This window comes from Juglans microcarpa x Juglans regia, chromosome 6S (genome assembly GCF_004785595.1).
Source record: "Juglans microcarpa x Juglans regia isolate MS1-56 chromosome 6S, Jm3101_v1.0, whole genome shotgun sequence".
NCBI lineage: Eukaryota > Viridiplantae > Streptophyta > Magnoliopsida > Fagales > Juglandaceae > Juglans > Juglans microcarpa x Juglans regia.
In genome coordinates, this window is record NC_054605.1 from 7,727,568 (window position 1) to 7,743,237 (window position 15,670).

Here is a 15,670-nt window from a genome sequence, read left to right on the forward strand (position 1 = left end):
TTGTTCTTGCGATTTCGTGAATGGATTTGTTCTTCCTCTCCACTACCCTATTTTGTTGAGAAGTTCGAGGAGCAAAAAAGTTATGCACAAAACTATTTTCATCACAAAAAGTTTTAATATCTATATTAGCAAACTATTTCTCCCTATCACTTATGATACTTGAAATAATATAGCTCTTTTCTTTCTAAATTCTCTTGCATAGTTTGGTGAAGACATTATGTATCTCATCTTTATGAGTAAGAAAGATGACTCGAGTATATATAGAGAAATCATCAACAATAATAAATGCATAATACTTTTCTCCTAAACTTACAACTTTGTTTGATCCAAAAAGATTCATATGTATCAGTTGCAATAGTCTATAAGTGGAAACATGTTTCTTAGTTTTTAAAAAACGTTTTTGTTTATTTACCAAACTGGCATGCATCACAAATTGTCTTTATTAATGAAGGTAATATAATATATTTTCTAATAATTGATTGGATTACTAATGCAAAACCTCTTATTACTTGAGCAAATATAATGCTATCCCAAATTTCCCCTATTTCTATACGAGTTTTCTCCTCTTTTTTGTATATTTCGCTTTTGTCCTCCTCTTCTTTCTCACTTTCTTTTGTCTTTTCTTTTGTATAATCCGAAATTTTTAATTTATTATTTTTCCAAATCAAATTTACATCACAAATTGTCTTTAAAAAATTGAGAAGTGCTACTACAACCACAAAAAAAAAAAAAAAAAAAGTCTATAAAATTAAAATAACATTTCTCAAAAAATTTACTTTTGGTAAACCTCTCATAAGATCATTTTTTAACGTTTGGAAATAAGTTCCATGTTAGCATAACCTAGCCTCCTATTGCATAGCAAATTACTTTTATTTTGAGTTGAAAGACAAATAGTATCTTGTAAGGCAATTTCTACAAATTTAATTGTATAAGCATTATTCCTTCTAAATGAAATAAAACAAATATTACAATAATGATCATTCAAAACAATGCACTTATCCTTTTTTAAAGTAATTATAAAACCTTTATCAAATAACTGACTCTTATGCTAAAAGGATTTAAACCTTTAACAAGTAGCACATTTTCAACTATGAAAAAAAATTCTTAATTAATTTTACTTATTCTCACGATTTTTCCCTTCGAGTTATTTCTAAATGTCACGTGTCATTCATCTTTGGATGCAAGAACAATGAATTTAGTTTTATCTTCATCATGTATCTTGAATATCCACTATCTAGAAATCATTTGTTTTTACTTATAGATGATTTCATGCATATCTCAAAGTCATCTTTAACCAAAAGACAAGGACGTGTCGTTTATTTGTTGCTTATTTCACTTTCCAATCCACTTGAATCATCATCTAAAGTAACTTTCATCATCCTTGTTTAAATCTTTATTTAGTAGAGGACATTCTGTCATGATATGTCAAGATTTATTGTAATTGTAACATAATCATTTTCGCTTATATTTTTCTTAAAAACTTCTCTTTGAAAAAAACTTTACTTTTTTTTTTTTTTTTTAATATTGCAACTTTCCTTGAAAACAATGTAGCCGAAAGAGAAAAATATTTTAAAGTAAAAGAAATAAAATAAAGTTCGATATGCTCTAACATGATGATAATGGTTGAATACTTCTAAGTTTGGACAAAATGGTTGGATTTGACAATTTGGGCCCACTTGAATCATCAAGTGTGACCATTTTTGAATACGTTATCTTTGAAGTAGTGTAGAAAAAAGGACTGATATGACATTTTTCATGTCAGCACTGCATTGTAATTTGCGGGTATTTTTGTTTTATGGCCCCCCCTGAGAAAATTGACAACCACGTTCCACCCTTGTTAGAAATAGTAACGTCGTTTTCCTTTCCTCTTTCTTTCTTTTCATTTTTTTTTATCAGTTTGGAGGAGAAAGTAAAAGTAAAGGGAGTGCTAAAATGATGTTATATGCCAGGCCTCTGTCTGAAGAAAATTAAAGCGGATGCTTCGATACTTATGTCACTTTATTATTTTACTTATTACATTATTAATTATTTTAATTTATAGTGTAATTCTCACTGTTTAGACTTTTATTCAATGATTGAGTTTGAAATTTCTAGTCAATTTAAATCACTACGTTTTCTAAAAAAATTAAGCTAACGAAAATATTTAAATTAAATTATTAAATTTATATCCTAACAACATGATGTTTTTTATTCTAATTTATTCTTGGACTTTAATTCTTTTCCCAAAAACATGCTTATCATGGTGGTATTATTTTTTAAATCACCCCATATGAAATTTAGCAAGAAAAAAAAAGAAATGGTCAAAATTTTTACGAAAATTATACAGAGACAACATATTCATTCAGAGTAATACTATGATGCATCAGTCACTGTTCACTCTCACACTCCACACCTCTATAATTTTTTTTTTTATAGTGTGAGAGTATTTTCATAGAGTGTGAAATGTGTGTTAGTAAATAGTGACTGATGAGAAGAATTTTTTATTCATAAAATGCAAACCAACAAAATTCAACAAATGTTTAAAATATAAAAGGGGAAATATATATTTTTTAATTATTTTCATTTTATACTTCCATTATGGTCATTATTCTGGTCTGGGTTTGCTCACATAGAATTTATTGAAGCGAAGCAACAGTCCATTCCAAAAGAAAGAAAGGGAAATAAAGTACAAAACCAGGCATTTAAAGAAAAAATAAAAATAATTCACAGCCAGAAAGCAAAGATGCTATCACACTATCCCCTTGCTGCATGATTGTACGTAATCTTCGTTTCTATTCAGCAGGTAAATGTATCGCTGCACGTACATGCACAGTCCCAGGCTAAACTTATATTTAAAAGGGATGTTTGAATGCTTCGGTTCGCATTATGATGTTGCAAATGCAGTAAAGAATCTGACCCTTTCCCTTCTCCCTCCATCAGGAAATTGATAGGGTACAATATATAATCATTTGGCATCCTTTTGACCTGCTGAATGTATGGGATATTAATAATATGCAATGATATAAGAGACACACTCATTAGATGTCTGCAAAACTAGACAATGATACAAGGGAAAAACTACCTTTCATTATGCCAAGTAGGGGTGAGAATCGACCGGTCCGGACTGAAAAAACCAACCGGACTGGACACTTCGGTCTGGAGCAGATCGACCTGGGACTTGGCTCGGCCGCTCTTAGTCTAAATTGCATAGGACCGAATTAATTCGGTCCGGTCCACAGTCCAGGACTTTTTCATCCCAGATCAAACCGAATGAATAAATAAAAAATATACATATTTTATAATTTATATATTAATTATATAATAATTGTATATAATTTATAATTTATAATTTTAACTAATACTAATATTTATAATTTTATACTAATACTAAAATTTATACTAATACTAATAGTCTAATACTGTTAAGGATTTAAGAGTTAATAGTATAAATTATAATATATGTATAATTTATAAATTTATAATAGCATGGATAATTAAATATTTTATGCTTATTTATAATAGTATGTCAAGTATGTATCTTTCTCAATTATGGATGTAATATCAATATGTATGGATAATTAAATTATTTATGCTTATTGCTTCATATACAAAATGTTAAAAGTTGTATATGGCTCATTAATAGTCATTATGCATTAACATTTAACATACTTTAAGTTAGTAATAAAGTAATAATTAACATCATCAAGATAATTATAACTAAACTAAATCACTATAAGTCTATAAGTCTACTGTCTATATATAGTATTAAATTATTAATATCACTATGAGTATATGAGACAACAACCATATATTATTATATCACTATTAAATTATTAATATGGTATATAGTAATAATAATAATAGTATTAGTAATAATTTATATGAATGTATTATTATATAATATATATTATTAGTATCACTATATCATTACAATATATATATATATATATATACACACTATAAGTCTATATGTAGTAGTAACAATAACACTATAATAATATAATATATAGTATTAGTATATATTAATATATTATAAGAGTTATAGGATTATAGCATAATATATGTATAATAGACTAATAGTATAGTATTAATATCACTATAATTATATATACCTAATAGGCTTATAGACTAATACAATGATTTATTAATCATATTACATATACAAAATGTAAAAACTTGAAAGTTTAAAATATTGAAAAACTTAAAATTATCATAGATTCATAAAATCATAAATTAGTGAAAAACACACATGTGAGCTGCCTTCCCAAAAAGGGCACCATTAGGTACAAAATTGGACCTAAATGGCACTATTTCTGTCATTGTAGGCAAAAAAAAATAATTGTGTTGCGTGAAACAACGTCGTTTCACACAACTCAGTTATTTTTTATGTCCCTAAAACGGCGCCATTTGGGTCCAATTTTGAACGAAACGAAGTCGTTTCGTTATAACCTAGCATCTTCACGCCCCCTCCCCCCCCCCCCCCCCCCCCCCCCCCCCCCCCCCCCCCCCCCCCCCTCCGCCCGATTCATTTCTTCTTTTCTCACTTTTTCCCAATTCTTCGTGAGAAACCCTAAGGTCCCCCCTCCGTCCCCTCCATCGCAGCAAGCTTGCAACCAATTTTTACCCTCTCTCTCTCTCTCTCTCTCTCTCTCTCTCTCCCGCGACTCGTAGTTGCAACCCCTAAAGTCGATTGCTTGGAATCTTTGATCTTGAATCCTTGATGTATTAATCATGTATTTCGTATTTGTTGAGAACTTGAATGTTGATGTATTTGTTGTTATGGTTTTTTATCTTGATGTATTTGTTTTAATTTTTACTTGTATTTGTTGAATCTAAAAACTATGGGTGATTTCTTCATAAAAACAAGATGGTAGATAATCATCCTATCCCATAGGTCATGTCGTTAGATCAAGGAATTGTTGCAAATAATCACAATATCATTTTGAGATACTACATAACAATATTCTTAAATCTTACATGTAATTTGTACTTGTATTTGTTTTGATCTTATTTTCACTACGTGGGTATAATAGTTATGATCTCATTTGAACAGAGCCACTAGAATTTATTCTTAAACATAATAGTATAATAGTTTTGAATAGAGCCATTAGAATTTATTCTTGAACAGAGCCACTTTGTATTCTTAACTTATAATTTTATGTAAAATTACTTCATATGTTGGCAATTGAGTTGAATTGATCTCATTTGAACATAGCCTAATGGAATTTATTTAAATATTGAATTCTCATTTATTTTGATTTTACTTGAACAGAGCTCAATGAAGTTTTCTACAAATAATGTGCAATAGTCAACACAAGACATGCCTCCACCCTCACCCCCATCCAATGTAAGTAATAAATCGCTTGGTGGGTCACAAAGTGGTAGAGTTAGGTCAATGGTTTGAGATCACTTTACAAAAATACCAGAAGGTAATCTCACTAAACCTAGGGTTACTTGTAATTATTGTGGTGCTTCATATGCATGTCATACGAAGACCAACAGTATGAATTCCATGAAGTATCACATTGAGAAGTAATGTAAGAAATGTTCGTTTAAGATGATGGATAAGTCCCAGAATACTCTAGGTTGGAAGGTGGAGAGAGGAAGTGGTAGTGGGGGACTTGTGTCCTTTTATTTAGTGTTGAGGCTTGCCGATAAGCCTTAGCAGAGATGATTATTCTTGATGAGTTGTCCTTTAGGCATACTAAGGGGAGGGTTTCAGGAAGTTTATACTTGTAATTTGTCCTAATTGGATAGTGATTCCATCTCGTATGATGGTTACCAATGACTATTTTAGTTTGTTTTTGAAGGAAAAATAAAAGTTGAGAAATGCTCTTCGAGGGCAGCGAATGTCCCTCACTATGGATACATGGACATTCGTACAAAATCTAAACTATATGTGCCTTACAACACACTTTATTAATGATGACTGGAAATTACACAAAATGATTCTTTCATTTTTTTTGGTTAAAAATCACAAGGGTGATACACTTGGTAAGGGCATAGAGATGTGTTTGCATGATTGAGGGTGACAAAAAATACTTGCACTCATTCTTAATAATGCAAGTTCTAATAATGAGGCTGTTTCTTTTTTGAAAGAAAAAACAAATATAGGAGAGACACGGTCTTGGAATATGAATTCTTGCATGTTCGATGTTGTGCCCACATTTTGAACTTAATCATTCGTGAGGGGTTGAAAGAATATGATGAGTCTATTGCAAAGGTGAGGGGTATTGTGAAGTATGTTAAATCCCCTCCTCAAAGGCGGAGTATATTTAAAAAATGTGTAGGGTTGGAAGATATTTAGTCCAAAAGCCAAGTTTGCCTAGATGTACCGACTAGGTGGAACTCTACCTATCTTATGTTGGAGAAGACTTCAAAATTTAGAAAGGCTTTTGATCGGTTGGAGGAAGAGGATATGTGCTTCCTTGGTAGTATTAGGGATGACAATGACGATGACGATGTTGAGGATGAGGATGAAGATGAATATGAAAAATTCAAAGAAGTTAAGGTCTCCCAATGCATTCGATTGAGAGAAGGTAAAGTTATTTGTGAGGTTTCTTCAATTATTTCATGATCCAACTTTACACTTCTTGGGGGTGAATATGTAACTTGCAATGTTTTTTTCCCAGAGTTGGTTAGTATTAAAGATGTTATTAACATGGAGTGTGAAGAACAAAGTCTCGTGGTGGGATTAATGACCACAAATATGAAGAAAAATTTTGACAAGTATTGGAAGAACTTAGAAAATTAGAATATGTTGCTGTATGTTGGGGTTCTTCTCTATCCTTCTTACTACAAGATGCAATATCTTGATTTTGGGTTGGAAAAAATGTATGCACATGATCAATAAAAAAAAAAAAAAATTCAGTTGGAGGGTGAGAAATGCATTTATCCGCATGTATGAGGCATACAGGAAAAATGAAGGAGAGAATTCTCCTCAGAGTTAGCGCTCAAGTTCCTCACATGAAGATGTAGATCCTTCAGCTGACAAGATTGCGATTAGAAAGGCACATTGGATGGTGCAATGTAAGCAATAGTTATAGTCAGAAGACAGTTCGGAAAGTAAGTCGGAGGTTGATAAATATCTAGCTGAAATATGTGAGGATCAAGAGGATAGTTTTGACCTTCTAAATTGGTGGAAGGTGAATTCAATTAGATATCGTGTACTTTCAAAGGTTGCATGCGATGTACTTGTAATACCGATATCTATTGTGGCTTCCAAATCTATATTTAGTACTACGGGTCGTGTACTTGACCCTTTCTTAAATAGTTTAAATCTGATGAGGGTTGAGGGTCTCATATGTGCACAAAACTGACTTCATTCTTCTTCTACTCCAATAGGTCTCAGGACTTTAATGGATGAAGTGAATGAATTTGAGAAACAGTTGGATATGGGTATGTAATGCATTTACTTTTGATATCTTTTGTGATTTATTTTGTTTTATCTTCTATGTTACGTAACTTTATTTAACTTATTATGTTTTAAATTTTTATGGATAGAAGTTATTAGAAACTTTGCTGATTCTGTGGAGGCGTCAAATACAATGCCTACCGGCCTACACCCAATGTTAATTAAAGACTAAAGAGGTGAGAAGATTGTTGGTTATGGTTTTTTAATCATGATTAATTGTTGACTGGTAGAAGAAATATAAAGACTGATCTAAAACTTGATTGGGAAATGGTGATTGTTTAAGTAGATTTTTCTGTTAGACTTGGAAATTTTGGCAATCAGTGAAACTTTGGCTTTGGCTTCCCGCTGTGTCCATACTTTAGTTGATGTGCACCTTTTTTAGGTGTTGCAATGGCCTGTATTTAAAAATAAATAAATAAATAAATAAAACAAAATCAAAATCAAGCAATTGGGGAAGAGCGTATTCTTCAAATTCTCCATCACATGGACAGCAGCAAAAAGCACCCATCTTTATGCTTTTCCCAACAAATACCAAAGTAGTGACTGTTAAACAACAAAACCAACCAATTGGGGAAATCATGATTTAAAACAAATTATGAGAAGTTGAGAACAGACCACAGAACAAAGTTGAGAAATCAATGAAAGCGACATTTCCTCAAAATACAAACCCCAAAACCAAACCAAACACACATATCACATTCTTAAGTTTTTTTTTTTTTTTTTTAATTATTATTATGCTTATTTGTTATAAATTTACTATAGGAAGTTACCATGGATTTTAGTATCTTATTTCATTCAAATTCAAGAGGAGTAATCAAGTACAACTATTTGTTTCATTTAAATCCTGATGCAGAGAGTATTTTCGACTTTAAATTCTGTATCTTTCTCATTCCCCTCTTCATTCCCACCATGAATTCTCCCTTTCTCTATTGTTTCTAATTGTCTTTGTAGTTTTTCTAAAGCAAGAGAATCTTGAAAGCCTTTATTTCCAGGGTTCAAATAATTGCCTAAAGAAGCAAATAAATGATTAAGAATGAGCACTAAATTTAGATGTTAGCAAGGCTGCTGGTGCATATATTGCATGCATATATTAGTTTAGACTTCATTTTATATAATAATTGGATGCATATATTGCATGATCTCATTAATTGTTTCTTTTTGTTTTATTACAAGCTGACATGATCTCATATATTGGCTTATTTACTTTTATTTTTTATAGAACCATAAATAATAAAAAGGCTATATTTTTTTCCCTAAGTCCATAACAACCCATTTTTTACATGCATAAATGCACAAGTTCATAACAAGCCTTTAACCTCTTGTTTTTTTATAGGTAAACTGTAAATGTTGAAGACTTAAGTGATGGAGACTTGGAGTAGGTTGTGATTGCACAACTGTGCTCTTACAGACTTACAGTGATGAGTAGGGCTGCAAACTGCAATACATTGTTATTGTTTCTTTAATATGACTAATGTAGTAATGTTTAACTAATGTTTTTTTTATATTTGTATTAATATGACTTTTCGGTTTATATATATATATATATTTGTGTTTGTATTGATGTATTGATATAAATATGCCTTTTTTATCCGAATTTGAAATTTGGATAAATTGGATGATTATTTAGTTATTAGTTATTAGTTATTAGAGATTTTACTGATTAGGGATTGTTTTAAATTTCTTTATCTCTATTTTTTTTTTAATTTTATTACTATGTATCATAGTCTTGTTTCAGTTGTTTGGATGGATATAGAAAATTTATATTATTTTGTAGTAAATCCTTTTATTCAAGTTTATTGTATATAGACAATTTTCTTTTTATAATTATTTTTATCTTCCTTTCAAGTTCTTTTTTAGTATTTTTGGACTTAAAATTAGATGAAGTGTTAGTGGGCCAAAAAGTTAAAATGATTGTTGGGTTGAAAATTATAGAATTTAGGATTGGGCTATTGGCCCATTTGGTACTGTGGGGGGTCGAATGGACCGACCGAGACTAGACCGGACCGGACCGGTCCGATCCCAATGTCTATTCGGTCCGGTCCAAGTTGGAAAAACCCTGGACCAAATAGGTTCGGTCCGGTCCACAAAACCCCCTGGGGACCGATTGGACTGGACCGAGATCACCATTAATGCCAAGCATTATATAAGTTCGACTTCATATCACTAAAACAAAGAGAGTGATTCCAGTAAGAAAAATAGCATGGGCAAAACCGAAAGTGGGGAAGTAAAATTAAATGTAGATGGAGGATCATGTGGTAATCCGAGCTTGTCTGGAGGTGGGGGTGTGATTCAAGACTCTCATGGTAAAGTTATTGCGGGCTTTTCTCATTTATATGGACATGCCACTAACACGGTTGCAGAGTGTAGAGCCTTTCTTGATGAATTAAAGTTGTGTCATCAATTTGATTTGAGGGATTTCCTTGTGGAATCAGATCCGACGGTGATAGTAAGATGGTTTAGATCTGGTATTTGTAAGTTTTGATATTTATGAGATTTTTGAGAAGAGGCTATTGTTTTGTTTCGATTGTTAAATGTCCGAGTTCATCATATTTATAGAGAAGCTAACATGGTGGCAGATTTTCCGGCGAATGAAGGTGCTAAGGGTACGAGTATAAATTCTCATGATGAGGATTTTGGGGGGAGACGTTTTCGTGGCCTTGTGCGTACGGATAAATGGGGTCGTTCCTATATTAGGTTGTAGTGTCTTTTTATTTGTATTGATGGCTTTCCTCCGCCTTAGTGAGGTTTTTTAATAAAATTTGGGACTTCTTATGCCTCTTTTATATATATAAACTATCAAAGTCTTCAGTTAAAAGATGCGATATATCGGTTCTGATAGTTTGATATGTAAAGTGAACAATCAGAATGTATCCACCCCTAAAATAATGTGCAATCCTTTCAGCTGCTTAGAAATGCAACCATTTGCTGCAAAAAGAGAGGAAGAAAGACAAATTTTCTCTGTTTCATTAATGAAATAAACTAACGAAAAGATAAAGAGATAAGTGATAAATAATAAGATAGATGAAATGAAGAAGAGAGAAATAATAAAGAAAGAGAGAGGGAGCGAAAAAAAAAATTAAAAGAAAAATTATGCATCGAGTGTGAATCTACATTTGGGTTGATGATATGTAGCACAAATGCATAATCCATTCGGAATGCTCTACTATACTAAATACGCCATAGGTAAAAATTCCAGCACAATGGGCGAAAGAGCCCTTTCGACAAACCAAAAGACCTGTCAAGTACTCATATAGCTATCAATAAGACTAGAAAGCTTTCCTCGTATGGCCTTTTGTGATTTCAGTCACATGCACTAAGTTTCAGGTTTATAGTTTTTGTGTGCAACAGGTCGATTCTAAATACACATCACATAGCTAGTGACTTTTAGATCAATAACAACAAACTCACTTACCTGGACGTTCTTGGATATATATCTCATAACCTTTACAGTACAACTTTTAACCAAAAAAAATGGGATAACCCCAACAGCCCTCTCCACAATGCAGAAGTCCTGAAATGCATTTACTAGTACTCAAATTCGAGGTCAATTAAGTAAATTTGACGACTTTGATCATGCAGCCAAAATATAGTTACTAGAATTCAGATTTAATTTGTTGATTCCAGAAACAACAAAATCCATGTTCAGTTCAAAAAGTGATACATAACCTTTATATTTTAGTGCAATGAAAACATTATAAAGAATGGATAAATCCGGCCATATTCTTATTTCCTTGTATTGGGAAGTTCCCTAAGGAAACAAAATCAAGAAATAACAAATTGATAGCAATATTAATAAATGTCAGTCAGATATGTAAAGAAGTAAGATGTAGTCCAGGATATTGTATAATCACTCCAAAACAGATTCATACTGGGAATTGGAAATAATTTTCTTCCCCGACCCAAAGAAGTGAAAAAACAGGCTTAATGTATACCATTCATCTGAATGAATATGATAACAATAATATTAGAAAGGAAAATGGTAACTGAATCAACAATGATCCAGATAATAATGTCATCAAGTAGGCATACATGATTTGGCAAATGCATTAAGTAAATAAGATTATCACTTGACCCTGTTAAATGTTAAGTTGTGGCAAAGAAACGATGTGTCCCAGAAATGGCTATTTCTACTTCTGCTCAAGTTAACCAACAGTGAGTACAATCAGGAATGAAGTGCAAAACCATAAAACCAGCAGACATGCTATCTCAGCATCAAACAGCAAAGTTATAGAAGCTTTTTCCAACACTCACCTGAACAAGGTAATGCTATAACTCCATGATGCCTCAAAAGTTATGCAAGGTCTCAGTAGGTGCTCAAGACAAGAGCTAAGGCATAGTCAGAAAAACCCTTCTATGCTTCAATCCATTGAGTGAGGATCAGAAAAATTACCCCATCAATGAATAATAAGCATAAAACTTTTTTTTTTTTTTAAATTATAGTATCTATCTATTTACGTTTTAAAAAATTTACGCTGTCTTAGATCATGATTCTCAATTTTACCATAATCTGTCTGTATAGTGTATATATATATATATATATATATATATATATATATATATATATATATTTTATATCAATTAACATTTAACACCTTCCAGAACCAAAGAGTTTAAACAATGTATAGCAACTAAGTTTCTTTATGGACGACACATTCCTATAAAACTCAAATGTTTGTCCATATATTTGAATTAATTTTTCTTTTATTTTATTTAATGTAACATAGCACTGTTTATGTGTCACATGCCTTCTAGCACCAAGCAAATTTGAGTTTAACACCTGGCTTGTTGGAAGCAAAATGTCCGCCAGATGCTTCCAAGCAACATGTCATCATAAAGCCAACAAGATCAGAAGATATACCAACTATTTGAATTATTATCAATGGCACACTGACCTAAAACATCGATCAATTAACATAAAATTACCCTAAAACCATATAGAAGATTATATAATGAAAACATATATAATTAGAATGGATACACAAGCCACTGTTTCTATCTCTCTGGCAGGTGCGTAAAGAGTTCTTAATCACTTTAAGAAAAGGTTAAGTAAATGAGAATCAATGTACACTTGCACAATTGTTAATGCCTGAATAAAATTTACTTAAGTAGTCATCACGAGCTAAAACATTTAGCAGGACTTCAGATTATTCACCTGTGCCTCCTCTACATGATGCCAACTTTTGGAAAGGTCTCATGGTAACTAAAGCATACAGGGAAAGTAAAGAAGCAATTATAGGAAAGGAACAGAAGAGAGAAAAAGGGAAAAAGAAAACCAAACCTCCAGACCACCTTCTAAGAAAGTATCTATGACTAAATTGACACCCAATATTTCCCCCAAAAAAGGAGGGCAGAGGTTACCCACAAGCTGGAATCCCATCTCCTTGAAAACGAAGACCATAAATTCCATCCAGAAATGACTCCACACAGCACAAAGGTAATACCTCAACTGGACACGTCAGCATCCCATCACAGCGCAATTATACACAAAATTGCCAGAGCTCTTTGTGGCTAGCAGGTCCCATTGCGGTGGGCCTTGATCGGGGACCCAAGAATTAAGCTCAATGATCCCTCCGCCTAACCTAGGCCCAATAAAAATTACCCGATCTCCACAAGCCCTAAATGCTAATCCCCAACCATTCATCGAAACTGCCTGCTCAGGTAATCTCCCAATTGTAAACCAGAAGTTCCTCTCTTTGTCATATCTTCTCACCTCCTTTTGTGCATAATCTGCTGCATACAGAACATTATTTACAACAGCAAGAAGAGGAGGTGCCTCAGTCACCCCCGCCCCTTCATTCCATCCAGGGAACATGTTAGGTATCACAGTCCATACCCCTGTCTTCATATCATAAACCTCACCGCACGTAAGCGATTCTGAGTTGCCCTCTCCAATCCCCCCCATAATATAAAATTTTCCGTCCATGAAAACGGCCGAGCCCATTTTTCTCGCTTTATTCATGCTTGGAAGAGTCTCCCAAGTTCCTGTTTTTGAATTATAAAGCTCAGCGGAATTTAGGATATTGGCATTCGGATCACAACCACCAGCTAAAATTGCAATTTCCCCAAGACTGGCAGAACCGAACAAGCACCTGGGTGTATTCATGCTCATACCGGATGACCATGTGTTTGTCAAAATGCTATATCTACGAATAACATGGGATGTTATTTCCTTTCCAAAAACAAGAAGTTCAGTACCAACGGCCAATGACTCCTTGTCTGAGATCATGAAGCATTCATTTGAAGGCATTCTAGGTAAATGCATCCGACGGCGACGACCTGGATCAAATGCTTCCCATTCAAGAAGGCTGCAAGAGAGGTAAACCCAATGCTCTACAATACCCATTTCCCTCCTCAGTCTATATAGCTCCCCACTCCGAATTAGAGACCGGAAGTTCTGATTCAGTGAGGAGATTGAGCCATAATCAGACCTAGAACAGTGAAGAAGACAGTTAATCGAGATGTCCCGACCAAGTTGGTGGATAAGAGAACTTGAATCTGACCCATTCCCTGTGGAATTTTGGTCATCTGGTTGGTCAGTTTGGATAACGCGCTTGCTGTTTGAGAGCTCAATCACACAAAGAGCATTATAAATCCATGTGATGTCTTGCTCACACGAGCTTGGCAAGTCCCTCTGCATGAGATAGGATGGAACCTCCAACATGTTGCCGAAAAAATCAAATTCGATCAACAAAGCCTTCTTTCTTACCATAAAAAAAAAAAAAAGAAGTCAGAAAAGCAGTAAATAAAAGTGGAAATTCACAACCGAAACACACATCCACTAGATATGTTAATTGTTATCTTTGAAGTAAATCAAGAAACCGTGTATACTCAGCAATAAAACCAGCAAATATGCAACCAAACTAAACAACTAACACAAACACTTATGTGATTTTAATCACTCCGACATCCAATTAAACAATAAAAAAAAGGAGCATGCACACGAATCCTTGAACCCAATCAATCTAAATTTGGCACCATAAAAACAACATGAATAAACTGTATTTTGTATCGGAAACACATCTACGGCATTCAAAGTGTAATAAACGTGTATCACAAGCAAAACAATCAGAATATAAGGTAAACCACAGCCTATAACATAGTTATAGAATAATCCAGCTTAAAAGATGAGAATAGCCCATGTCAGATCTCAGGCAAATACCAACAGAGAAACAAAAAACAAAGAGGGCAAAAAAGAAGAAGAGCAACAACAAATTGAGAACCAATCACATGCCAGACTGTACTCAAAAAGCTGCAGACAATTTTACCAAATCTGTACGCATGATGTTTGAACCTCCAACAGTCAAACTCAAAAAACTGGATCCATTTCGAATTTCTAATTACCGATAACCCATAATTTCCTTTCCCTTTTGTTCACCTGTGATTGCATAAATGATAAACATATACCCGAGAAAGCTTAGAACTCTAATATTAAATAAGAGAAAATACGTACAGGGAAACAGATAGAGCAAAACGCTTAAGAATTGGATAAGAAAGGCTCAGTTCTCGCTGCCTCCTCCTCCTTGCTCCTCCTCTCTCTAAATCAAAAACCCAATTGCTCTCTCCCTCACTCTTTTGGCTCGGTTTATATTCGCCTGTGTTGCGAGAGAGCACTTGGTACTGGCATTATATTCCTTTACAGTGCATAAAAATGGAATATATATATATATATATATATATATATATTATATATATATATATATTCTTTTCAAAGAAAGGATTGGGTGGTCGGTCCCACAACGGCAAAGAAGGGAGACCTGAATCGCCGTTTGGGGATTTTGCGGCTGAGTTGAACCGAAACCGCTAACGGCGGTTTGTGCACGTGTTACTAAGCTTCGAGTCCCCTGCCCCCTTCTTTATTTAATTTTTTTTCATTAAGTCCATTTTCTTTTTCCCTTCGCTTTATCCTTCTCATATTTCAAATTTTATTGTTCATACGTTATGCTTAATAAAAATAAAAATCAAATTTATTTGCAAGCTTGATCCCAAGACGTTGGATACAATATAAAAAATAAAATAATAATAAATTAAACGCGAGGCAAGTGGACAAAATTAAGTCACATATGATTTTTCTTTATTTTGGATAAGACTAAGTAAAAATTCAAAAATTTGATTCTAGCTTTGACTCTGCATCGACTCTAATTGTTCGAGTCGGAATTTTTTAACCAAAAAAGTCGGAGTCGGATTCAGAGGTTATGATGTACCGATTCCGATTGTCCAATTCTGACTTTGATATTGTACATATTTTATAAAATTGTATGTATTATTTATATAGTAATC

The 15,670-nt window shown here is 33.1% G+C and overlaps 1 protein-coding gene across 2 annotated transcripts; it reads right to left on the reverse strand.

Annotated features, from left to right (window-relative positions):
- Positions 1-12,475: 12,475 nt before the first annotated feature.
- Positions 12,476-15,048, reverse strand: LOC121236802 (F-box/kelch-repeat protein At1g74510-like). Of its 2 annotated transcripts, none has more exons than XM_041133265.1 (2): positions 14,844-15,048; positions 12,476-14,090 (listed from the first exon to the last, which is right to left on the reverse strand). In XM_041133265.1, the coding sequence occupies exon 2, from the start codon at positions 14,052-14,054 to the stop codon at positions 12,849-12,851; it is 1,206 nt and encodes a 401-aa protein (XP_040989199.1). In that variant the 5' UTR covers positions 14,055-14,090; positions 14,844-15,048; the 3' UTR covers positions 12,476-12,848. The 2 variants fall into 2 exon arrangements, with proteins under 2 accessions (XP_040989199.1, XP_040989198.1); XM_041133264.1 differs by having other exon boundaries at positions 12,476-14,094.
- Between the last annotated feature and the right edge of the window lie 622 nt (positions 15,049-15,670).